This window comes from Enhydra lutris, unplaced genomic scaffold (genome assembly GCF_002288905.1).
Source record: "Enhydra lutris kenyoni isolate GAN:26980312 unplaced genomic scaffold, ASM228890v2 scaffoldscaffold34, whole genome shotgun sequence".
Classification (NCBI taxonomy): domain Eukaryota; kingdom Metazoa; phylum Chordata; class Mammalia; order Carnivora; family Mustelidae; genus Enhydra; species Enhydra lutris.
The window spans coordinates 12,066,227-12,092,195 of NW_019154118.1; the positions used below are offsets into that span (position 1 = coordinate 12,066,227).

Here is a 25,969-nt window from a genome sequence, read left to right on the forward strand (position 1 = left end):
GACTACATTGTTGATGCAACCCAATTATTTTTCAGGTGTGCTGATGACCTGGTGGTTATATTTTTTAAGAGTTATAATCTTTAAGATATACATCTAGATGAAATGATACAATGTCTAGGAATTAATTTTTTTAAACCTGGAGTAGAGAAGTGGGTAGGAAGTACACGGTACAGATGCCAAAGGAGCAGGCAGGAAGAGCTCAATACATTTGTTTTCATTATACTGTTCTTACTACTTTCATAATAAAAAAATCAGTAGTTTATGAAAGTCTTGTTCCCTGAACTCCATGGAGCAGGCTCCCTATGACAATGTTGGCCAGACTGGGTGGTGGCCCTTTCTGGGGGTGGGGAAGGGGGCACGGAAAGCCGTAGGCAGCTGGGTGATTCCTCCAGTGCTGCCGTCAGAGAATGAGAGGGAAGCTGGTCCCCAGAGACCCGATCACTACCTTCCGCAGAGAGGCTCCTGGTTCCACGGAGATGTGTATCACAGACTCTGGAAACCAATGGAGGGAGAAAGAAGTATTTCTCAACCTCTCAGATGGAAAAATAAATGCTCAGGAAAGGCAGACTGTTAAGGACATGGAATTTGGATCAGAAGGTTTGGATTCCCTCCTTGTTCCACAGCTGGGACCGGGGGACGTCTCAGGGCCTCAATGTTCTCATCCATAAAATAGGAATATAGTTCCCATCCATATCAGAGAACTGATGTGAAGGTAAGATGGGATCTCGTATGGGGAAGTGAGAGGCAGCACCAAGTGGTGGGTCGGACGCTTGGGTCTGAACCGTGGTTCTGTTGTACCATGCACACAGTCAAGTACTAAATAAATGAACGCTGTTAAAATTAATTATTTAAGAAAAAGCAATTTGTTCAAGGCCTCAAAGTGAGTCAGCAGGGTACTACTTGCGGGGGAGAGGATTTGCGCTCTGCTGTTATCCCCACTAAACTCTGGGCTTCTCTTTCAGCTCTGTCTGGGCAGCTGACTCACAACCGGTCGTTTTTTGCACAGTGCAGGAGAGACGGAGACAGCGAGATGGGCCATTCCTGTTCGGACAGCTGGGCCACCCCGGGGGACAGCGATGAATCAGCCTTTGCTGCTGCCACACTCAGCACACAAGGCTTCTCAAGCAGAAGCAGAGCATCTGACCCAGGGGTGGGTGGATGATGGCAATGGATGACTGTCTCCTTGTGCTCCCCCCCACCCCCACAGCACTCAGCAACTTCAGCCCGCTTCTCCAGCTTCTCAGTAGAAATGTATTCTTTTTTTTTCAAATGCAGGGATCAAGCTAGCGAGAGGGACATGCGTGCATGTGCACGTGTGAGTTATACATGTGCACATGTTAGAGGATGCTTGTAAACCCATGCCCATTACAATGGCTGACAAGTCACCCACTTTCCTGGGCCCCGCGTCCCTTAGAGGGGTGCGCAGTCACAATCCCAGAGGACCTCGGGGCACATGTGGTTTCAGAGCAGAGTCTTGAGTTTGAGTGATCCAAGACCTATATCCTGAATCTCATCATTGTCTAGAGCATAAGAGGTACAAGGAAGCAAGAATTCCATTTCCTTTTCGTGAATGACTGTTTCTGTTGGACTGAGGAGTCAGGCTGGGCAAAGAGAAGGGTGACAGCTCAGGATATGCACTTATGAATGTGGAATTAATTGGTGAATTTAAAAAATGTATAATGTCTTGGATTTTGCAGTAAGAATCCTTTAGACTTGCTCTATTGTCTGTAAGACAATAGGTGGGACACTCGATTCATTCTTTTTTTTTTTTTTTAAAGATTTTATTTATTTGACAGAGAGAGAGATCACAAGTAGGCAGAGAGGAAGGCAGAGAGAGATGGGGAAGCAGGCTCCCCGCCGTGCAGAGAGCCTGATGTGGGGCTCAATCCCTGGACTCTGGGATCATGACCTGAGCCAAAAGCAGAGGCTTAACCCACTGAACCACCCAGGCGCCTCCAATTCATTCATTCTATTATGCTTGTAAATAATGACTGTAATGAACAACCCATTAATTACCATGAATGAACAAGGTTGAAATAAAAACAAATAGATATACATAAAATAATTTCTAGTCAAACTTCATTTCTTACAGAGTAGCACCTACTCTAACTTTTATTTTGCTAAATAATTAAAAAGAGCCTCGATGTCTTATTTTGGGTATTGAAAAACCTTGGGTCCTGCTCTGCAGAATACATTTTCCCAGGACAAGCTGCTCACGGCATTTGGCTTTAACATTAAAAACGCTGTAACTGGGCGCCTGGGTGGCTCAGTGGATTAAAACCTCTGCCTTCGGCTCAGGTCATGATCGTAGAGTCCAGAGATCGAGGCCCACATCAGGCGCTCTGCATGGCGCTCTGCTCAGCGGGGAGCCTGCTTCCCTTCCTCTCTCTCTGCCTGCCTCTTTGCCTGCTTGTGATCTCTGTCTGTCAAATAAATAAATAAATAATCTTTAAAAAAAAAAAACAAAACGCTGTAACTAATTGTTTGCAATTTATCAAAAAGAAAAAGGTAATTGGTCTTTTAAGGTTTGCTTATTCTGCTTATGCTATGGAAAAAAGATAAGGCTCCAGTTCTCCTTTCAATCGGTTACATGTGGAATAGAGGATGAGCATTTGCTTGGAAGTAAGCAGGCCTATGTCTGAATCCTAACCAGTGAGCAGCTGTGTTGCCCTGAGAAAGTCATTTTTCTCACTTGGGCTCCACCCCCTCATCTGAAAATAGGGTCTGTATGTCATTCCCAGCTCACTCAATTTTCACAACAAAGCTTTACGGTCAGGAGGTTTATTATGTGAAAGCTGAGGACCCAACTCCTATAGATCAAGGATCAGCAAACTATAGCCCAAGGTCAAATCCAGTCTGCCATTCACTCTATATACAACCCACAAGCAAAAAATGGGTTTTACATATTTAAATGGTTGGAAAAAATAAAGGAATATTGTTGTGACAGGTGTAAATAACATGAAGTTCAAATTTCAGTGTCTGTAAATACCTCTTTATTGGAACTCAGCCATGCTCATGGGTTTACATGTCATCTGCCTGCTTTTGTAGGATGACAGCAATGTTAAGTTGTTGCCACAGAGACCCTGAGGCCCATAGAAAATATTTATTCTCTGGTTCTTTATCAAGTTTGCTGACCCCTACCACAGATCAGTATGTCTCCAGCTTTAACGTACATACCGATTACTGAGGGATCTTATTAACATGTAGTTTCTAATTTAGAAGGGTTGGGGTGGAGTGGAGGTTTTGCATTTCTAACAAGCTCCAGGGGCTGCCTGAGCTGCTGGTCTGGGGACCCCATTTTGAGTGGCAAGGCTAGGCTCGATCAGACAGATCTGGGGACACCATGATTCGCTCAACATCCTTTGGGGCCTTTCCAGAGGCTTTAAAATAAACTCAGACTTACTACTATGTGATCCTTACCAGTCTGTCCAGTTTCGTTGCCCGCCCCCGACCCCATGCTTCTCACACACATACCCGGAAACACACTCCCACATGTACACACACGTGCCTTCTGCTCCCTGATGCTTTAGGCTTTCTCATTCACATGCCTATGCACACCCTGGACTTTCTGCCTAGAACATTCTCTCATCTCCCCACCCTCCACCCCAGACATGGCCAACTGTCCAGTTTCTTGTCCTTCATGCTTCAGCTCAAGTGGCACCTCCTTTGAGAGGAGCCTTCCTGAATTCCCTGAGACTGAGGTAAGTGGCACTGTCGTGAGGTCCCTTTAGTACCTCATCTCCCCTTCACAGCCTGAATCACACACCGCGTGACCTGTGTCCTTAAAGCAGAGGTCATCGCACAAATTCCTGCTTGTCTACGAACCAAGCCCGGTTCTTGGCACATGGCAGGGGTATACTGCATGTTACGTGGAACAGGACAACAGGGACGCCTGGGATCAGCCAGCAAATCACGTGGAGAGTGGGGACTACAGCCTACCCTCTCTGAATCCTGGCATGTTGCTTTCTGTTCCCCGAGCCATGCTTCAGAAATCGATGTCCTCTGTTGCAACTGATGGATGTTTTAGAGTGTTTCAGTGGGACAGAAATCCAGCCTGTGCTCTGAAACCCTCAGAGCCTTTGGAAACAGCAGCCTGGCTAGCCACACTGTGGAGTACAGAGAATTTCTGAGCCTGGGGAGCAGCTCCTGAAAACATACCCCCCAGAATGCAGAGCCAGTCCTGACAGCTGGACCCTCAGGCTCAGCACCCAAGTAGGGAGTTCCTTGTCTGGAGCCTGACTTATGCAAAGTGCTGAGAAGGGCTCCGTGAGAAGCCCTGGGAAACAGACACCTTCTCATTTCTCGTGGCTTTGATTTCCTTACTGTTACCGGAAGCCGAAGGAATGTGGATCGGCCGGACAGACTGTAGGCTGAGTGCAGCGACAGTGGAGACAAGGGGAGGGAGCACCCGGCAGGGACCACCAGCCCTTCCGCCCGCCCAGCTAGTTGAGAGGGCTGAGGAAGGGTGACGGAAAGGAGGGGACAGTGTGGAGAGCCCTGGAACCCACCCTGAGTATGCCCCACCTGCTCAGTATGGTATCTTCCCCACCCCTCCTCCACCTGACCTAAAATTCCCTACCCGAAATCCCCAGAACTATTCTCTCCGAAAGGTCGCTGAGAGTTGGTATGGACTAAACTGAATTGGGTCCCTTCCCCACATATTCCCATGTTGAGGCCCCACCCCCTAACATGACAGCATTTGAAAATGGCGACTTTGCGACACCATGAAGGTTAGATAAGCTCACGAGGATGCAGCAGAGATCTGACAGGACTCGTGGGCCACCAGAAGAGGCACCTCGCTCCCCACCAGCGCCCACGCGGGAAAGGCCACGTGAAGGCACAGTGAGAAGGGAGCCGTCTGCAAAACCAGGAAGAGGGCCCTCACCGGAACCCCAACTCCGCTCGACCTTGATCTTGGACTTCCAGCCTCCACAACCGGGAGAGAGTAACTGACAGGGGTGTAAGTGGCCAGCCTGGGGCTCCGTGATCCGGGAGCCAGAGCAGGCCACGCCGCAGCCTTCCTTCACAGGTCATCTGATCAAATGCGTTCCCACCAAGGATCATTCATTAAGCTCAGGAAGGCGGCAGGGACCAGTCCAGTTTTGCTTGCTGTCGTCTCCCCAGCACGTGGTACGAGGCACAGAAATAATAAATGTAAATGAACGAATGAACGTACTGAGTGCTCACTGGGTACTTGGCACCATGCATCGTGGTACGGAAACAGGAAAAACGAAGACACCATCACTCCAAGGAGACGGTGATGCGATATGCGAAGCGCTCCAACAGAGGCACAGGACCGGGACCTGCCGGGCAGCGCACAGAGACGCGCATGCGCACACGTACACGTGGGACCCGCGCGCGCTCCTTCCGCTTCAGGGTGGGAGTGGGTTGAGCCCCACCGAGGAGTGAGAAACGGGTAATGCAGTCTGAGAAATTTTCTCAAAGGGAGGCGTATGTGAAAAGGACGTTTATGATTTCACTTGAGAGCGAAAAATGCACCCGGGAAAAAGGCACCTGTTGACTCATTGATCAACAAACTTGAGCAAGCCCCAGGGGTGTTAACATTGTGGGAACTTGAGCTGTCAGAGATAGCTGGGTGGGGGCGCCTGGGTGTCTCAGTGGGTTGAACCTCTGCCTTCGGCTCAGCACATGATCTCAGGGTCCTGGGATCGAGCCCCGCCTAGGGCTCTCTGCTCAGCAGGGAGACTGCTTCCCCACCCCCCCACCTCCGCCTGCCTCTGCCTACTTGTGATGTCTGTCAAATAAATAAATAAAATCTTAAAAAAAAAAAAAAAAAAGATAGCTGGGTGCTACGAAGAGCACTGGGGCGGAGGGGAAGGTGAGGGCAAGCAGACCGGAGAGATAGGCAGCAAGCAGATGGTGATCACCTCCTAACTGGAGTGATACCTGGAAACACAGAGAAGGGAGCCAAAGGAAGAGAGAAGCAGAAGACATTACAGCAGTGGAGGAATGTTTGTTGGTCTCTTGAATTGTTAAAATGAACTCTTCAGAGGGTCTTGGGGGGTGGGGGGAAGGAGAAGGGCTCCCAAAACAGACTAACCCGGGGATGTTGGAACAGTCCCTTACAAGTTGGAAAAAGCCATTAACTGATCTGCCTGGCTCTTCTCATTTGTAAAATGGAAACATTACTTACTGATTCCCCCCTCAGGGTGCAGAAGAGTAAGACACAATAGGTCCACAACAAAAGTGAGCTCTTACTAGCTGTCTCTAATTAAGAAGTTTAAAAAAAGAAAAAGAAAAAGAAAAAAAGAGTTCCAAACACCCTGCAGTTTCAAGATGGCCCTTTGAAAACTTGGAAGAAAGCAGGCTTCCCTCACCGCATGTCATACCTCCTTGTTTGGTGACTATCCCTGCTTCTGTATGTGTCTGTCCTTCTCCTAATCTCAGGGATTCTCAGGGGCCAGGAATGCATCTGTTTGTCTGGGGCCCTTGGATCTACATGGTCCTGGGCTCATCAAAAGGCACTCCTTGAAACTCTGGATAATTAATTGCACAGATGGGCAAAGCAGACGTAAACCATCTTACCCAGAGTCTGAGAAAGTCACAGGAAAATCACAGGGAAGTCACAGGAAAGATCAGCGGCAGAGCATGTTCTAGAACTTTGACCTCACAGTCCATTGACTTCTGGAGACCACATGGTCACAGACCAAACAGAACAAAGCCTCCGATCTCATCCGGGGACAGATGCATTCTTCTCCAACTCCCCACCAAATGGGAACCGCCACCCAACACTGAGCAGCCCATGTCACCTTCCTCCCTCTCAGAAGTGGCATCCACACTTTCACAAGGAAAAGCAGACACAACACTCGAAACAACTCTTAAAACACCTTCCTGCAATGTGGGCTATAAACACAGGAAACGGCAGCTGGCTGAGCTACCAGTAACGTTTATTTGCCAGTCAGGGTGCGAGAGCTCTGTGTGTGAGTTTAAAGCTGTCATCCAGGAACAAAAATAAACCAGTAAAGCAGAAACTGAGGCACCCTGACTGTAGATCTAACGGAAGGGGCCTTGGAGTCAGAAAGGCTAGGGTTAGAAACCCAGCTCTGCCACTATTCGTGAGGCATGTCCAGTCACCTTTTGAGCCCCCATTAGCTCATTTGCAAATGGGTCTATTAATACTAACTGTGTGGGTTTTCAGTGAAGAGTAACAGACATAGTGATTGTAAGGTGCTAAGGCTAGCGACTTTGGCACAGAAAAAGATGATTATGAGTGGTATTTACCTTCAAGCTCCTTGGTATTTCCCCAAAGCTGAACACTTTCATTTTTAAGATTTTATTCATTCATTTGTGAGAGAGAGAGAGCACAAAGAGGAGGAATGGCAGGCAGAGAGAGAAGCAGGATCCCCGCTGAGCAAGGAACTCGACGTGGGACTCAATCCCAGAACCCTGGGATCGTGACCTAAGCTGAAGGCAGACGCTTAACCGACTGAGCCACCCAGGCATCCCAGAGCTGAATGCTTATGTCCACATAAAAACCTGCACATGGATGTTTACAGCTGCTTTATTCAAAATGCCAAATCTTGGGAATCAACCAAGAAGTCCTTTATTTGGTGACTAGATAAACTGTGGTAATCCAAACAATGGAATATTATTTAGTGCTAAAAAGAAATAAACTATCGGGATGCCAGTGGTTAAGTCTCAGTGGTTAAGCCTCTGCCTTCAGCTCGGGTCATGATCTCAGGGTCCTGGGATCGAGCCCCGCATTGGGCTCTCTGCTCAGCAGGGAGCCTGCTTTTCCCCCTCTCTCTCAGCCTGCCTCTCTGCCTACTTGTGATCTCTCTCTCTCTCTCTCTTTCTGTCAAATAAATAAATAAATAAATAATCTTTAAAGGAAAAAGAAAAAAACGAACTATTAAGCCAGGAAGATGTAGAGGGACATTAAATATATATTTTGGGCAGAATATAAACATATATTCCAGACGGGCAGAAGAAGCCCATCTGGAAAAGCTATATAGTGTATGGTGCCAACATATGGACAGTGAGCTGAAAAAGTTAACACAATGGAGTGGTTGCAGGAGGAGGAAATGCCAGGGTTTTGGGGCGGGATGGAGTAGGGAGCAATAAATAGGCAATAGGTAGAACGCAGAGACTTTTAGGGCAATGAAAACACCTTGTATGATACTATGATGATGGATACGTGTCCTTATACATCTGTCCAAACTCATGAAAGGCATAACACCAGCAGTGAACCCTAAGGTAAGCTATCGGCTTTGGGTGATGGTCATGTGTCAATGTAGGGTCATCACAAAGGTGCCACTTTGGTAAGTGATACTGATGATGGGAGAGGCTGGGGCACGTGTGGGGGCAGGGGTATTTGGGAAATCTCTGTATTTTGCTCTGAACCTAAAATGCCTCTAAAAAAATAGTCTTCAAAAATGCTGTTTCTCTCCAACACCCTGGAGGGCCTCATGTAAAGAAAGGCGCTTGACAATATCCAGATCTTTGGAAGAACCCCAGAACCCCAAGCAGAGTCATTTGCTGTCTCCCTCGCCATTCCATAGCTCCAGCTACCTGTCTTGGTTTCAGGGCATGTGGCAGAGTGCGACACACTTATGTGACTACTTCTTGGTCCTCCCTATTAAACGGGGAGCACCAAGGCAGCAGGGGCCATTCCTTATGCATTGTTTTTTCTTTTGATCCTAGCAGCAAGCAAGCAAGCCCGATAATTGCATGTTGAAACAAACAAACAAAACCACCCCGTGAACAGGAAACTGGTGCAAGGAAGAGAAAGAGGCACTCTGGACCCTGACATACAGCTCTCCGATGGTACTCCCAATATTCTGGCAGGAGTCCAGCAGTGAGCAGAGAAAGGCTAAAGAAACATGGTCGTACTTCCTCCTTGATGGTGATCTTCTTCTTTTTCTATTAAAGAATAAAGCTCCCTCTGTAGAAAGGCAATTCCAGAGCAAAGAAAGCCAAACAAGGAAATAACCTCAGATCCTTTAGCAAAAAGTGTTGCAACATACATTCTCTCCATCATCAGAAACTGCAAGGACAAAAGACAGAACATTAGCCCTTCTGGAATTTTCTATTGCAAGGAGTTCAAGGCTCACTTAAGGCTACTTCTTTTATGGCTGAAAATTCCAGTCTCCTGAGTCTATTATAAACTCAAAGCCATCCTCCTTCCTCACAAGTTCTTTCTCTTCCTATTCCTTGCGGGGTGGGGGGGGGCGGTTCTGCCCTGGCTCGGTTACACTGGACTTGTCCCTCTCCTCTGCCTGTGGCTCACTGCTGCTTGTCTAAGCCTCTGCCCACTCCCTCTGTCCCAAAGTGGTCACATGCCCAGAGCTGACTATACATGGGTGAGTATGTGCCCACCAAGCGAGAGCTTGAGCCCTACCCCTTCTGAGGCCCTTGTCTGACTCCCTGAGGTCAGCACTGTGTGTCCCTTCAGCCCTTGCATGAGGACAATGCAATCCTACCAACCTTGGTGAGGCTGATCCCAAAGGGATGCTTGGGAAGGGGATGTTCAGAGAATCCAGAGACTTGGCATGAACATACTTTAAAGACAGCAGGCTTGCAGGTCAGGCCCACCCCCCACTTGTTCTTCCTACCTCTTGGCTGTTCAATACCTCAGGAGTCAGTGAGCTCCCTCTGTGGGCTACTTGTATGTGCATGGTCCTAGGGCTGCCTAGTTGTACCCCTGAATAGCTTTGGGTACATTTCTGTAGGCTTCTTCCCCCCCCATATTTTATTTTATTTTATTTTATTTTTTATTAGTTTCAGAGATAGAGTTTGGTGATTCATCAGTTGAATATAACACCCAGTGCTCATTTCATTACGTGCCCTCCTTAATGCCCATCACCCACCAACCCCATCCCCACACCCATCCATATTTTAAATAGGGGAAATGATCTCTTTTACTGTCAGTGCGGTGGAATCATGCATGTGAAAGCACCTATCCAGAAGGTTCCTCATAAAGGACACCCTCAGATTTCATATCCTTCCCCACAGACCTCAGATCCCAGGCTGGCCAAGCTTAACCCTGGTGGTGGCTTCAGATATGTTCTCCAACCTATGTCCTTCTGAGGAGGCTGAGAAGGAAGCTCAGTCACAGTCAGTCATAACTGGGCAGAGAAGATCCTGGAGCATACCACAGCTGAGACACTGGTTTCCAGATTGTTTTTCTGGTGAACTGGCATTTGCCCCACCCCCCAGCCATATAACTGCCACCAAAGTCCACAAAATAAGCATCCTCTTTTCTTATGACAGCCCCCTAGATATCAGAGGAGAGAACCTTCCTCCCTTTCTATCTTATCACATGATATCACCATCTTCTGCTTGAGTCTATCTTGCCCAAGAGCTTGAGAGCAACTTGCAGTCAGGGACAGGGTCTTACTCATATCGGTCCCTCAAAAGCCTTCCCCAGTCACACAGGACACATGCCATCTTGCTGAAGCAGTTGTTTACTGGTGTCCAGCCCCTCGTCCTCGGCCGGCCCACCTCCCTGCTCTGCTGGCCCGCAGGGCCGCCCGCCACCGGCCAGAACAGCACAAGCACACTCGCTACCTTCCTGCCGAGGCTGGATGGATGAAGTGACACCCAGAGGTCTGGGCTGCCTGAAGCAGCCAGACAGCAAAGGGGTTGTGGCTGTGCATCCGGCCTTACAGTTGAGAGCCTGTGCTCTTACTTGGAGGAAGATAGGGACTTCAAACGTCCTTCTCAATCCTGACCCACAAAGCTGCTGAAGGTCTCCGGTGAGGCTGGAGGTGCCTAAAGGCTCACCTTGATGATCTGTTGATTCTTCAGACCAACCGACTCCCCCAGGGTCCCCTGCCATCATGACCACCGAGCTGGCGTGTTGGGGATCCTTCCTGATAAGGACAGTAGCTCTGAATACTTGTGAGCCAGGAAGGAGGAGGGAGTGGTGTGGTTCTGCACAGAGTTCTGTGGGGAGGAGAAGAGCCATTCCACACACCTCAGCCAACTCCCCACATCTCCCTGACCCTCCCCAGAAGGCCCACCCAATCAACTGAATGCTTAAGTTATCCCTAGGCCCCAAGTCTTAAAGATGTTGGGAAGAGAACTTAGGAACTCACCAAAGACTTGCAATGACCATTGACTTATACCCAGAGTCCTCTCCTGCGTCCCATACAACCCTGTGATTCCAAAGCTTGTGATCTGTATCACTATCCAGCTACCATTCATGGTGCACTGAAGAGTCAGGCTCTGGACTAACTATCTTGTGTGTATTAGCTCATTTAAATGAATAGCAGGCAAACCATTATGTACTCTGCCCAAGGAGTCCCTCCCAGAGGCCACAGGAACAGGTGCACACTTCCTGTGTGTGTTGTAGAGGGCTCCGTTTGCAACACAGATAGAGGCTGGGAGACATGGCTCACAGGGACGTGGTATTCTGTAAACTCCTGAGTACAATCCCATGCCTGTCTTCCCCAATTCTGGAGCCACGATGGGTAGTACACATAACATGTACACGTGCTTTCGGAAAGGGTGATGATATCACAGCAACTCTATACAAAATTAGTAGACAGTCAACCACACTGCAACTATTTGGGCACACTGAGAGATGAAACCAATGAGATTAAACACGTGAGCAACCAATCAGGTTGCCTTCTTGACCCCAGTTCTATGTAATCTAAAGACATCAAGTCATTTTTGCTTCCTTCTGCCAATCGTCAAACATTACTAAACACCAGCTATTCATCAACACTGTGGGTGCTGGTTAGGAGCCCCGACTTGGGAATCTGACCACCTGGGGTAGGCCCCTTGGGTCTACCACTTACTTGCTGTGTGGTCTTGGGCGACTAAAAAATTTCTGTGCCTCAGTTTTCTCATCTGTAGAATGGGGATGATAACAATTTCTATCTCATAAGATTGTTATGAAGAATAAACAAAATAATGCACATGTCATGTTTTATAATACCTCAGGGCACAGAGTAGGCACTCGGTGAAAGTTAGCTAGGAATATTCAGTGCTGGGTTGGAATGGTGAGGGCGAAGAGACAACCAGTGAGGAGTAAGGGATAAGAAAAGCTAATGAGGAGACCTGGTAGATGTCTGTCCTGTGCAAAAACATCGCGAACCAAAAGGACATGCAGACCAAGAGTGTTACATGCACACACGTGCCGTGGTAGAAGAACGATGGCTCCCAAAGATACCCTCATCCTACTCCCCAGAACCTATGAATACGTTCCCTTCCAGGACAGAAGGGACTTTGCAGATGTGACTAAGCTCGGCCTCTTAAGCAGAAGCACTGGAGTCAGTAGGGTCTTTCTCAGGGAGATGGTGAGGCAGGAAAGGCAGAGACAGATGGAAGCCCAGGTGGGAGGGGTGCCTTCTGTAGAAGGAGGAAGGGGCGATGAGCCAAGGAATGCAGGCACACCCTAGAAGCTGGCGAAGTCAAGGGAACAGGCTCCCTCCTCGAGCCTCCAGCAAGAGCACAGCTCTAGCGACATCTTGATTTTAGGGATCATGCCCACATTAGACTTCTGATCTCCTGATGTTAAAGAGAATAAATTGGTGTTGTTTTAAGTCATGACAAGTTTGTTAGAGTAGCAATAGGAAACTCTACTACACAGGCCTTTGGTCACATGTGCTGTATTTCACAAAACCTCTTGTTGTTCACAAAAGCCACTTGCTAACTCATTATGACTCACGTTCCCTACTTTCCAAAAAGGGTGAAGTGAAAATTTAAGCTTCCAGAAGGAAGTGTTCACTTTGATGCGGCTAGCCTGTCAAGGGGTTCCTCATGTTCCTCGTTCACAGCGTTAGCCTCTCGGAAGCAGCAGAGCTTGGTTAGGGAGGACTAGAACGGCCCAGCAAATGTCACACAAAACCAGCAGGTCACAGGCTTTCTGGAAGAGCCTCAAAGTACCAGGACCCAACCCCTGACAACAGTAGTATCATTTTACACGTGCGTGATCTTTTGTGATTTTTATTGCTCGTATATACATGGCCTCACTTTGATTCATCCAACCCATCAAAACACTCGATCAAGACCACATCCTGAGAAAGTGCCAGATTCAGAATTTGAAGCCAGTCTTTTGTCCCTAAAGCCAGTCTTCCCTCCACCGTAGTGGAAGGCAACATTTGTTCTTCCCCTCTGAGGTGGGTAACTGAGACAACTAACGGTCCCCTCCCACACCGCCCCTATCACCAGTGTGACGCTTCCTCCTCCCCCCGCCCCCAAGCCCATCCTTCTTCTCGGAGGTGACCTCTCCAACTGGCCATAGACACATTAGCTGCTTCTTCCACAGGCTGAGATATAAACACATGGCACGGATAAGGAGGACAGCCAAAGGGAAAGAAAGAAAAGGCAGAGAAACTGTGGAAGGGTTAATCAAGATAACAGCCCAGTCCATTCCTCCAGAAAACAGAGCCCAAAAGCCTTGTTAGCAATCTCCTCTTGAAGGCAGAGCTTCTTGGGTCTGCTTCTGTCACTGAGCAGCTGGTGGTCTTGAAAAAGTCACTTCATTTGTTTGTCTCATTTTAGTTCTATGTAGAAAGAGGAAGTTGGACTGGAAAAGTTCCACCAGCAATGCTAGCTGTACATTTCTGAGATTCTACCTCTACGGGTCTTTTCCATGCAGGAACAGTCTGTTTCAACAAAGACACCGGAGTCATCCCGGATGGAGGGCGGGAGCCTTCGTGAGATTCTTCACCCTGAAGCAAATCCTACCAGGCCTCATGTGTGCCTCTTGAGCCAGGGAAAGTGATCTCTGTCATGAAGTCAAATACGAGGCACAGTCTAAGATGGGAATAATAACTAATACTTCTTTTTTTTTTTTAATAAAGATTTTATTTATTTATTTGACACACAGAGAGAGATCACAAGTAGACAGAGAGGCAGGCAGAGAGAGAGAGAGGGAAGGAAGCAGGCTCCCCGCTGAGCAGGGAGCCCAACTCGGGGCTCGATCCCAGGACCCTGAGACCACGACCTGAGCCGAAGGAGAGGCTTAACCCACTGAGCCACCCAGGCACCCCATAACCAATACTTCTTGAACACTTCTATCTCCATACACTTTCTGTCGTCTAGAGCTCTCTCTAAGTTTCTGTTCAAGAAGTTGTTCATGGGGCTCCTGGGTAGTCTAAGTTCAGGGACCTGGGATCGAACCCTGTGAGGCTGCTTCTCCCTCTCCCTCTGCCTGCTGCTCCATTGGCTTGTGCTCTCTCTCTCTCTGTCACATAAATAAATAAAATCTTAAAAAAATATATGTCATTCATTTCCATATCCTTTAGCAACCCATGAAGAGCCACTATCACTCACCAAACGTCCTAAACTTAAAACCATGTATTACCCTGTGCTGACATTGTCCACATCCACCAACGCTCAGAAATTCAATGCCCACAAAGATAAAACCTACCACGTAAAGTACAACTTCCCATTCTTTGGGGGTAAATGTACTCTCTCCAACCTTGATTCGGGTACCCCCACTCCAAGGTCTTCTGATTGTTTCTTTCTCCCTCTTCTTTCCTTTAGCCTTTCCTTCCAGAACACCCAATAAAGCCATCATCCATTCACATTCCATACAGCCCCACTCGTGTCCAGGTTGTAAGTGAGTGCAGGTGGGCCCGTGTGTGTAGGACAACTTGCAGTGACTTCGAAGACTGCACAACACCTTCCCTCGGGGTCACGGAAGGTGCTCTGGTCCCTGACCACTGGCCACCCCATGAATCCTGATGTCTTACAGACAGAGCATAGATCCCTGGGCATTCCTTGGTGAGCTCTTTCTAATAGAGAGGTGGTGGTGGCAGGAGCTTACTGGAGAGAAGAAATTAGAGAAAATGAGCTTAGTGCATGGAGGGCTGAGATCTCAGTCAGAGACCAAAGCAAAGAAGAGCTGAGTAGGTTTCTCAATGCTTTATCTACAGTACTTAACACATTGACCAGCATGCAGCAACCACCAGGAAAGAGGCGTTGAATGAGGGAAGGGTCACTCTGGCAAGGATCCTCTGGTGATCTCGGCATGGTTTCCAGTGAGGGCAGCTAAGTGCAGATACGGATGGGTGAGGCCAGGTACTGAGGTATGGATGGGAGAGCACATAAAATCTCTAGAAGTGAGGGAATTCTAAAGCAAAGATGATTCTTATATCTAGATGGATGGTCTAGAATCTAGATCTCACAGTCAGATCTCAGTCAGCTGCGTCAGTTTCAGAAAGAAGATTCTAGATGTCTGAGGTAAGGGCTGTCAGAGGGTAGGGAAGGATCCTGGGGTCCTGATCCTCAGGAGTCTGGGGGCGCTGGAGAGGATTACTGGAAACCCCACAGAGAGGCTTTGGAATCTCCATCTGGGAACACCTCATTCACAACCAACTTTACTGACTTGGGCATTGGAAAGGGAATGGAATATTTCGTTGACCTCAGTTTTGTCATGAAATTCTCTTCTCCCCTGCCTTCTTCCATGACACCTGTCATTTTGTTCTTTTCCTGCCTCTTGAACCATCCCCCTTAGCTTCCGTCACCTCCTTTCTTCTCTACCCACCAGCTGGTCCCCAACAATACTATCCCTGGGGGTTGGATTCTTTCCTTTCCTTTTCACTCTGCCTGTTCTTTACACCTACTGCCAGGCCTTCTGCTACAACCTCCGGCAAACAGTCTGGTCCCAACTAATTTCTCTGCCTCACCTATCACTACCTCTCTGTCTCCTTCCCACCAATCCCAGCCCCCGGGGTGGCTGGCTCCCAAGTCAAGCTGTTCTCTCTGACTGGAATGCCTCCCCTCCTCTCCGCCAAGAAAAGCTCTCCTCATTATTTAAGGTCTGCCTTAATTATCACCTCCTCTGCTTTCCTCAACCTTCTCAAGTTACTCTAATTGTTTTTTCTGTGGTCCCACATGTGTTTTTTCAAACTTCGACTACAGCAATAATTGTTATCATGATATTGCATTCCAGGTTTCTATGTCCTGCCCTCCTGAGGAAGGTTGAGCTCCTGGAGAAGACAAACTTCACATTCCTAACAAGTTCCTGGCATACAGCAGGCACTCAGTAAATGCCCAGTAGAAGAGTAAACAAAACAATGTCAACCCTAAAGTCAGGCCCTACTATGGGTCAGCTCTTTTGGTAGCCAACATGTTTTCTTTTCCTTCTGAGCTAGATGGTGACAGAGAGGGAGAGGGTGGGAGAGTGATGAGCAGAGTGAGTCAAGAGACCCAAGTTTAGATTAAAATCTGCTTCTATCTTCCCTTGTGGTGTAGTATGAAATCATTCAAACGGTCTACTGATCTTCCCAAACTCCCACCTCTCAAACTGAAGGGTCCTGACACCATCTTGTTCACACCCTGAATTCCCTTCAGGGCTCCCTGTCTGGTTACCAACCCTCCTCACCTCCTCACCTACAACCTGCATCTACCTCTGCCAGCACACAGGTCACACGTTAGCATAATTGTCTGTCTTCCACGCTAGACCGCCAGGTCCTGAGGGCAGAGATTTTATATGTATATAATATATATATAATTAATATATATTCATGTCTTATATATGTATGTTATATATATAATGCTGCTCTGTCCTCCTCCTAACTCCTGTTAGAATAGGCTAGCACAGTTGCCCATAAACACGGGGTGAGGTGTACACACGCACACAAAGTTGGCATTACCAAGGAAACGTTTGATGGAGAGAACACATATGCGATACTGGATTGTTGTTTTTTAAATTTCGTTGCAGTCTAGTTGACACACAATGTTATAGTGGTTTCAGCTGCACAGCAGAGTAATTTGGCAAGACTTTCTGGAACGCTGTGCCCACCCCCAACCATGAGTGTGGCTACCATCAGTCATATACAACACTACTGTGTGTGGAACCTTTGACTATATTCCCTACGCTGTGCCTTCTATTCCTGTGACTCATTCATTCCGGAACTGGGGGCCTGTACCTCCCACTCCCCTCCACCCCTTTTGCCCATCCCCCCACCCTTGGCAACCATCACTCTTGTTCTCCATATTGATGGACCTGTTTCTGCTTTTTGTTTATTTGTTTATTCATTTGTTTTGTTTTGTTTGTTTGCTTTTTTTAGATTCTATCTATATGTAAAACCATATGGTGTTTGTTTTTGTTTTTGTTTTCTCTCTTCTTGTCTTGTTCTCCAGATTTCATTTGTCAGGATATATCAGAAGAGGCCCCGAAGCGGGGGAAAAAAAATCATGGGTGCATAAGTGGCTGCAGACCTTAGACAAAGGACTTGGGATCTTTGCAGGTAATCTAGGGATGACCCTGTCTCTTCCCTGCCTGCTTCACAGGGCGAAGCCTAACAAGGCTTGAGGGAGAAGAGACCAGAAAAGAAAGGGAGAGGAAGAGAGAAGAAGGGAGGCAGGGAGGCCGGGCGGGGTGTAGGGGTAAAGGGAAGCTCAGGGAAGAGAAGCCAAATGCGTTGTGATTGAACGAGTTCCCCAGGGTGGGTGAGATTTGCTTAGGCAGAAAGCAGACACATGCTGCGTCCACAGTCAACTCAAGGACAGGCTGGTTAAGGGATGACGTAGGCGTAGGCGATGTCACGGATTCAGAACTCCAGCCACTCCATGCTGTTCGGAGCCTGCGTCTGTGTTTCAACAAGACTGTACACAAAAGCAACCATCGGGGCAGATTTCTTCCCTGCTCCGAAAGTGCTTCTTACCTGAGATTGGAGAAGAAACATTTAGAGGGTCAATGCTCACAGTCAATATTTTTGAATGGGGCATAGTCAACCCAGAAGCGGGATTCTAAACAAACCTGCCACCTGATTCATAGAGAAGGCTGAATCCGCAACACCTGAACAGAAATCTGAACTGTTCGGCTGCCTCTGGCCATCTGTGCTACCAGCTTCCTCTCGGCATTTTCCAGACGGCTGGGAGCTGCTCTCTGCTGGTGTTTCTTCCAGCTTCCCACTGTGTGTGGCAACAGCCCTCGTCTTGGTGGAGTTCACTGCCACTGCTGCTTTCTGTACGAGAATGCTCGTGCTTCCACTGGGGCAACGGAGCACAGTGTGAATTGTTACACAAGCAGCTGGTGACTTCCAGAAGGGAAGGTGCCCCTTTAATTAAAAAGGTGCCCATGAGCCATTTGTTTCCCCCAGGGGCGGGGCTCAAGGCACTAACCTCCTCTTTCATTCAACCAGCACTCTGGCTGTTTTATGCAAGAAAGCACATTACGTATCAATTTGAAAATTATACCATTGTATCCTACTTAAATGGCCCTCCCCCTCCCCATTGTAATTGGCTGCTATCATTCTTTCTGCTTATTTACTCTCTAGAATATCAATGGGCAGTCCTGAAGGGTTTTCTTTAAAGGGAGAAGAGAAGAATTTGACAGTAAGGGACTGGGGAAAATAAAACAAAACAAAAACAGAAAAGCATAGGAGACACAGTGAAAACATCCTGTGTTGTCCAAAACCATGGGTCCATGTCACCTGCAGGTCCCCAGAATGCATGAGATGTGGTTGACTTCAACCCCATTTACAGCTGGGAAGACTGAGGCCCCCGGAAAAGACGGAGATGGGTGTGAACTCAAATAGCCGATAAGCAAGAGCAGAGCAAGAGCTCAAAGCCAGGATCTGAAAGAAAGGAAAGCTGAATTTGCTTTCCGTTACCGCGGGGCTACCGGTGGGGTGGGAACTGAGTGCAGAACCTTCACACTATCTGTAAAATGTTGTTCCCCACACCCAGAAAAAGTACACCTGCTCCCTGGAGGGTCATTGTGGAGGGTTGTTCAGCCAGCTAGAGAGAGTCCCAGGCTGCCTCCGACAGCTGACTTCAGAGTGCCACGTGGTGAAACTTGGCATTCATCTTTTCCTGCTGAGAACAGCACAGAATTTAGTAGGATACCATGCACCTAGCAAGAACTCAGACAATTTCTGGATGTTCATCGGAGGCCTTCCCAAGAGGACTCACCCCCATAAACAGGAGGAGGCCAAGAACATGCTGGCAAAGCCATCAGGAAAAACGGGGGGTGTGAGCGAGAGGGGCCGACAAGAAAGGAGATGTCCTATCACATAATCCTGAACCCCAACAGAAGGTCTGGAGGGCAGAGGCCCCTGCTCCATCTATCCGTCCATCCTCCAGGGACATTCTCCCACAAGCCTCTGGGTGACACCCAGTGGCCCCTGGGAAAATCCTCCAATGAAGAAGACAAGAGCTGTCAGCCCTGATGGGGACCGCAGGCATCTTCCTCTCTAGCAGCCGCTCCAACCTGCAGGGACTGTGCCCATCTCGGGGCAGAGAAGCACATTCTTGAGTGAGATTTTTTTCCTCTCTCTCTCTCTCTTTCCAGGGATGGAGTCTGATTCCATGTGAGGCTAATCAGAAAACAGCCATCTGGCGCTCCAGCGTATCCCCAGCCCGGGACATTTATTATAATCCGCAGCTGGGGCGGCGCTGGGGGCGGCGCTGGCTGTGCCCCGGGTCTGCTTCTCCTCTGCCTTGCACCCCTCAGGGCACTCTGCAGAAAGAGGTGCCAGGGAACAGAACCCAAGGGCTGGGGGAAGGCACAGCCCCTACCTCCTACTCACGACTCCGTGCCATGAGGAGTGGGGAGCTGAACCCTGGAGACAGCCCACAAAGGAGCCGAGCAGAACAGAATCACCATTGCAGTAGCACGACCGTCCCCATCTTCACCGAGGGCTCACCGGATGCCACAGACTCTGTGGCCATGGGCATGGAATGGCACCGCTTGCCTTTACAGCAGCCCTTCGAGGTAAGGACTGCTACTAGCAACATTTTCCTGGCTAGGAAATGAAAGCATGGCACTTCCAGCCACTTACCCAACGTGTCCCGGCTGCCTGACCAGTTGCAGGCTAGACTTCGGTGTCTCGGGCAGCCAATGCTGGGGTCTCTTCCATGCCATGCTGCCCAAGCAGTGGGACACCCCATCACACACACGCAGGCAGGGGATGTTGCTGCCATCAATCCCTCTGCCGCCCCTGTCACTGGCCAGAGGAGAGCTGGTGGGAGACACAGAGTCCCCTAGGCTTGCATGAGGCTTCTCTGAAAAGCCAAGCGTTTAGCTCTGAGAATGAGTGCCCACGCCCTTGGTGAAAAGCAGCTGGAGTTTGAGGCAGTGGAGGGCAGGGGGCGGGGTGGGGCAAAAACCACAGGACAGAGTCACAAAGCAGGACCGTCATCACTCTCTGTGGCACTCACTCTTCCAAACCTTAGTAGACACTCTCAAGGTCTGAGACTTGACAGTGATCATGCATATCAATCTGCTTCGCTATCTCTAAAGGGATCTGGAAACCCGCGGTACTATTTCCAGGGCGCCGCGGAAGTTCCGCAGAAGGTCTGTGCGAGCGGCTGTAATCGCGTTACCGGTCATTTCAAACCCACCGCTGTCTGCTAGCAACAAGAGGAGATGAACTACTGATTCACGCAGCACCATGGAAGTCTCCAAAATATGCCGAAGGGAAGAAATCAGGCAGGCACGAGAGGGTACACTGTGGGACTCCCCCTCCGTGCAGATCTGGAAAATGCAAGCTAATCTGTAACGACAGAAAGCAGGTGGGTTTCCCAGGGAGAGGGTGGAAAGGGGAACGAGGAACCTTTCAGGGGTGACAGGCAAGGGCTGGGTCTTGTGGTGGTGATGCCACGGGGGGTACGCTTTTGACAAAACTGATCAATCCATAAACAGATTTAGTTTCAGGTACATAAATGATACCTCAATAGTAGAAAATAAAAATGTGTGTCGAAGTCTTCCCTTTGGAACCAGGGCCCGTGTGCAGCCTGGGAAGGTCCCTGGACTTGCAGGTTGAGCTCAAGACTCTCAGGGCGACCGGGCCGCACCCAGGTCAAGTGCCCGAGCTCCTCCGAGCCTCAAGTCTCTTCATCTTTAAAACGAGGCTGTCACCCTGAGCTTTGCCTCACGGGACGGCTGTGCCAATCAAGAGGGCTGTTTGGCGCACGCGAGAGCAATTTGCCGACAGCAAAAAAACAGACATAGAGGACTGTGGCATGGGTGCACGGAGATGATGGGTAACTTCAAGTCCTTTGCTCTGCCCACCAAGAAGAACCCTTCAGCTCCGGGGCACCCACCATTGGTGTCCTCTCTCTACCCCAGGACCCCGGGGGAAGCAGCTACAGAATCGGCCGTGACTCGGAGACACTGAGTTGACCAAGGACTTCCACGGGGTCCAATGTCAACCCCCAGGAAAGCTGGAGAAGGCCAGAGAAACTGGATACTTTAATTCACAGGCGGCGCAAGGTGCCTCTCAATTCCATGTGAAGGCAGCTCTGAGGGCCTTTTATCTTTGGGCGGCGAAGCATAGCTAATGCAGCTCACTATCCAAAGCCAAGTCCAAGGTGCTTATCCCAGCTCTTTCCTTCCTCCACGGTCCTCCTCTTTGACTAGGTAGGCATTGTTCAAATATTCCCCGTAGCAAAAAAGGACAACCTGAGAGCCCAGGTAGGTCTATGCCGGAGACTTCAACCAGCAACCACCTAGCATCCTGTTCATCCAGTCAACACAATAAAACCATAATCCTCTCTGTCTGGTGTCCAGATTATATTTTCAACTACTCTAAGTCCTTTCCTGCCCATGCAGGAAAAAAGCCTTCACAAAGCCTCGTGCGCAACACAGGACAGGTGTTGCTGGGTGTAGAAGCTGATGAGGAATGCTGAGGAAAAGGGAAGGCCCTACAGCTTCCTCGGTCAGAAGCTGGACAAGCGCTGGGCCATGGAACCCCTGCCACCGCGTCCTTTTGCAAGCCTGTTGTCTCTCCATCATCAGCAAACATTAAAGCCATTTGCTAGAGTCAGAGCTCTGGCCACAGGCAGCCTCCAACAGACCCAACCAAAACAAAATTAAAGGTCAGAGGTGTATCAGCAAAGAACCCTCAGATTCAATGGTGAGGTGATGCTCCTACCCTTAGCCTCAAGCTGCAGAAGAGATAAGAGGTAAGAGCCTCGCTCCTCCTCTAACCATAGAGGCCAGTAGGGGATGGTGTGAAATCAAGTAGCAAAGCAACAGTCCCCCACAAGAGTTCCGGGTCTGCCTTCCCTCCTGGCCCCCAGGCATGCCCTTCCCCCAGGCCTTTGCTCAGCACACTGTTCCTTTGCCTTCCCACCAGCCTCGCTCCAGTCGTGACCAATAGGGACCATTCTTTTTAGAACCTTTGGAATAGGAACGTTTAGAAGAGCTACTGTGTATGGGGGAGGAGGAGGGATAAGGCCATTTTGGACCCTTGAAGGTTTCCTAACGAAGGCTTCCCTAACACCTCCTAACCTGGTGCACACACACACAGACACCCCGAAAAATTGCTGCTACTTAGTCCTTTCTATGGCAGGTCCTTCTACAGCAGTGTTTGTGGACGGAAGGTAATGGGGTGGGATGGAAAAAACCTAGTAAGAAGGAACATACCCTGAGGTCACCCAGCTGGCCCAGCACTCCTACTCCTCTCCCTTAGCTCTGTCGGGCAGTTAACAGCGAGCACTAATTACTCCCGTACCTCTCAGAGGGAGGCAGTGAGGCCCCGAGGGGTTAGGTGACTTATCCAAGACCACAGCACAGCACGTCTGGAATGGGACCTGGGCCTTGCTGGCCCGAGCTCTCTGCCGGCTCACCCAGAGCCATGTGGAAGGTCTCTTCTTGCTGCTGCACGATGCCAGACTCAGTTACACACAATGGGGAAACCAGAGCTGTCGGCCTTGGCTACCACCAGTCTCTCCAAAGGGCCATGTTCCAAATATCTCTCTCATCCCTCCTTGAGGCATCCCAGCCACATCTCCCAGAACCCTGAAAACCATCACTGCTCCCTCCTGTCTGCAATTTCTTCTCGTCCTTTCCTCCACGCCTAAGGCCCAAGAAGGAGGCTGCTCAGAAGCTAAGCCCATTGCCCTCGCTCTCTGTCTTCTCAACTCAGCAGCCCAGGGAGAGTAGCACTAGATCAGGGGACAGCCAAGGGCTCCACCTCCTCCCGGGCAGGGAATCTGATGGAGATGGAACAGGAAAGCCAACTCCCCTCCTGGCCAGGCTGTTCCATTAGGACCCCCTTCATCACCTGTTCAGTAAAGAGAGGCAGTGCTAGTCATAATACTAGGAGCTGTGATGGGCTGAATAATGGCTCCCCAAAAGCTCTCTAAGTCCTAATCCCTGGAACCGTGAACATTACCTTACAGTAAAAATAAAAGAAAAAAAGGGGAAAAAAAAGATCTCGCAGATGTGATAAAGGATCCTGAGACGGCTGATCCTGGGAAGGCTTTCCTGAATGATCTGGAGAGGCCCTAAGAGCCATCACTAGTGACTTTGCAGGAAAGAGGCAGAGGGAGTTTTGACACCACCAGCAAGGCAATGTGACCTTCCATTCCCAGGTCCAGGTGATGTAGCCACAAGCCAACCGAAGCCAGCAGCCAAAGACGTGCGTGAGGCAAGGAACGGATTCTCCCCTGGAACTTCCAAAGTAATCCCCGCCCTCCCTACACCTCGATTTCAGCCCAGTGACACTGATTCAGGGCTTCTTGCCTCCAGAGCTAGGAGAAAATACATTTCTGTTGTTTCAAGCCAGCCAGACTGTGGTCATTTGTTACAGCGGCAGCAGAAACTAATACAGCAGCTAACACCTAATTATCACCCACTGCGTGCCAGGCACTAAGCCTGACATGCACTAAGGATGGCACTTACATTAACTCCTGGTGCTCGGGCTCTGGAGGTGAGGTTAAGCAGACCCCCTGAGGGTTTGAATCCCAGCCTTACTGCTTAGTGTTGTAACTCTGAGCAAGTTACATAAGGTGACTAAGCCTCTGTTTCTAAATGCATAAGATGAGCATACGTGTTACATTTCTCAGTGTGTTGCTAGGAGGATACAATGGTTAGGAAAGGTCAAGTGCCTGTTAGAGTCTATATCCTAAGTACTCCATAAATGCTCGCTATGAGGAGATCTTTGAACCAGCCAAAATTAGACCATCATCCTAATCTGTTGGGACATGGACAAGACCACCTGGACCCAGCCCAGGAAGAAAAGATGCCCCTTTAAAGCAGGCGTGAATAGCAAACATGACAGTCTGAGGAGTTCAGTTTAAGTATTTCTTCTCTTAACTGAGCTACTTAGGTCCTTAATGCTGGCCTAGATGCTGGGTCCTATGCTAATTCTGCAGCCCTGCCCAGAAGGCTCCCCAGCCTCTACCTCGCCTTGCTTAAGGAAGGTGTGCACAGCCATCCACCAGAATAAGGACACAACTTGCAGCATCCACACTCCCATTTCCTCTGTAACTCTGGCATCAGGAACTGGAGCTTCATTGCTTGGAAGTCAACCCCAGTCAAAAAACGTCAATGTATTTCCTGACTTCCCAAAGCCCACTTTCCTGACTGTCTGTCCCAACGGGCTGGGTGGAAAGATAAAACCAGGGGTGTGCTTTGGTTACAAGGTCACAGCCAAGTTAGTAAAGAATAGAGTAAGGAAGGTTTGCCCAAAGGCTGGGGAAGGGTTACCTAGACTTGCCACCTGAAAAAAGGGGGGAGAAAAATGTTTTTTTTTTTTTTTTTTCATTAACTTGGCCCTTCCCCATAAAGTTTGCCCAACTCTCCCATTCAGGTGATGTCATTCAAAGAAGCAGCGCCCCCACAGGATCGCAGGCCTTGTACCCCCACTGAAGAATTCTGCACGCTAGAAATGAACCGAAGGAGAAGGGCCTGGCCGCCCGGCCTTGGTTTCCTCCTAGGAAGGGTTCCAGCCCCACGGTCTTGGTTGGCCAGCTGAAAAAGACTCCTGCTGCCATTGCCTTGTGCAGGCGGCCAGGCCTCTTCCCAGCGGGCTGCAGGGACTGCCACCTGCGCTCTCTCGGCCCTTCCCCACTCCGCCCTCCAAGGGTTAGAAGGATAAGGGAAGACAGCTCCCCTCCTTACTCTCAGGCACCCACAGATTTCCGCGCTGCCGTCACCACTGACGAGAACCCAGGTCCCCAGGAGGAATCGCTTCTCCTCATTCCATCCTCCCTATCAATGAACACGCAGCAACACCCACGCTCCCGGTCCTCCTACTCCGGAGGGAGACCGAACCCGAGAGCGACATCCGGAGCTGGAAGCCGCTGCAGTGAGAGCGCCGACCCCTCCGCCCCGAGGTCCCTTGCCCCTTCCCAGCCAGCGGAGAGGATCCTAAACCAGGCCCGCGTTCCGGATCCAGAGGGTGCCCGAATCCTCGCTGGGCCCCGCCTCCCCCGGGAGCCAGGCGCCGGAGACCTCGGGGAGCCGGCGAGACACCCGCATAGCCCCACCACGGGGGCCGCCCGCCGGGCACGGTATCTGGGAGCCGACCCCGGTGCCCTCGCCGGGAGGGGCGCCTCACCTTCTGCACCCCCGGCAGGCGCCCTCGCCCGCCCAGCGCTCCCCGCCGCGCCTGCCCCGGCACCCGCGCCGGGAGGGGCCGAGTCCCGGGCCGCCCGCGCGCCGGTCCTGCCCCAGTAGGTGGTGGGCAGCGGGGAGCGCGCCGTCCGTCCGGCGGGCGCCGGGAGGCGAGCCGGAGCGAAGCCGAGGGCCGGCCGCGTGGGGCGCGAGGGGCGCGAGCCCCGCCACTTACGCGCGGGCTCTGGGGAAGCCCATGGAGAGCAGCACGTCCAGCGCCGATCCATGCTTGATGGTGCCGGGGCGCTGCTGGCGGCTCCTCCGCGGGGTGACTTTGCTGTACAGCTCCTCTCTCGCAGCCATGCCGAGCGGGCCGGGGTGGCCGTACTGAGCCATGGCTCAGCGGCCAGCCATCGCCGGGGAAAGCGCCCGAGCCCGAGCGTCCGGGAGGGAGCAGGGAAGGGGGCTCGGGGACCCGGCGCCGGGCGGGAGGCGGCGACGGAGGCGGCGCTCGGAGCTTCCCCAGAGTCGAGACTGACGCTTCCTGGTGAGGCCACCGGAGCCAGGGCGGCCCGCGGGCTGCTTGGGCCGGACCCGCCGTCAGCTGCTCGGGCCCCCGGGTGCCCCCAGCGCGGCGCCGGCAGCAGCCCTCTCTCCTCCGCCCCCTTCCTTCTCTGCTCCTAGCGGTCCGGGAATTTGCAATGAGTAATTTTTGAATGGATCAAAAAGGAAAAGGAGCCTTGTGGGCCGGCCCTG

General features: G+C 50.3%; 1 protein-coding gene across 2 annotated transcripts in view; it reads right to left on the bottom strand.

Moving 5' to 3' along the window:
* The window catches only part of LOC111153743 (ubiquitin associated and SH3 domain containing B), a 136,272-nt gene extending 110,465 nt beyond the window's left edge, over positions 1–25,807 (bottom strand). Inside the window, exon 1 of one of the 2 annotated variants that reach the window (XM_022512943.1) lies at positions 25,449–25,807. In XM_022512943.1, coding sequence (XP_022368651.1) covers positions 25,449–25,609 — 161 coding nt within the window. In that variant the 5' untranslated portion in view covers positions 25,610–25,807. The remainder of the gene's footprint in view (positions 1–25,448) is intronic. The other variant, XM_022512945.1, reaches the window with a different exon arrangement.
* Between the last annotated feature and the right edge of the window lie 162 nt (positions 25,808–25,969).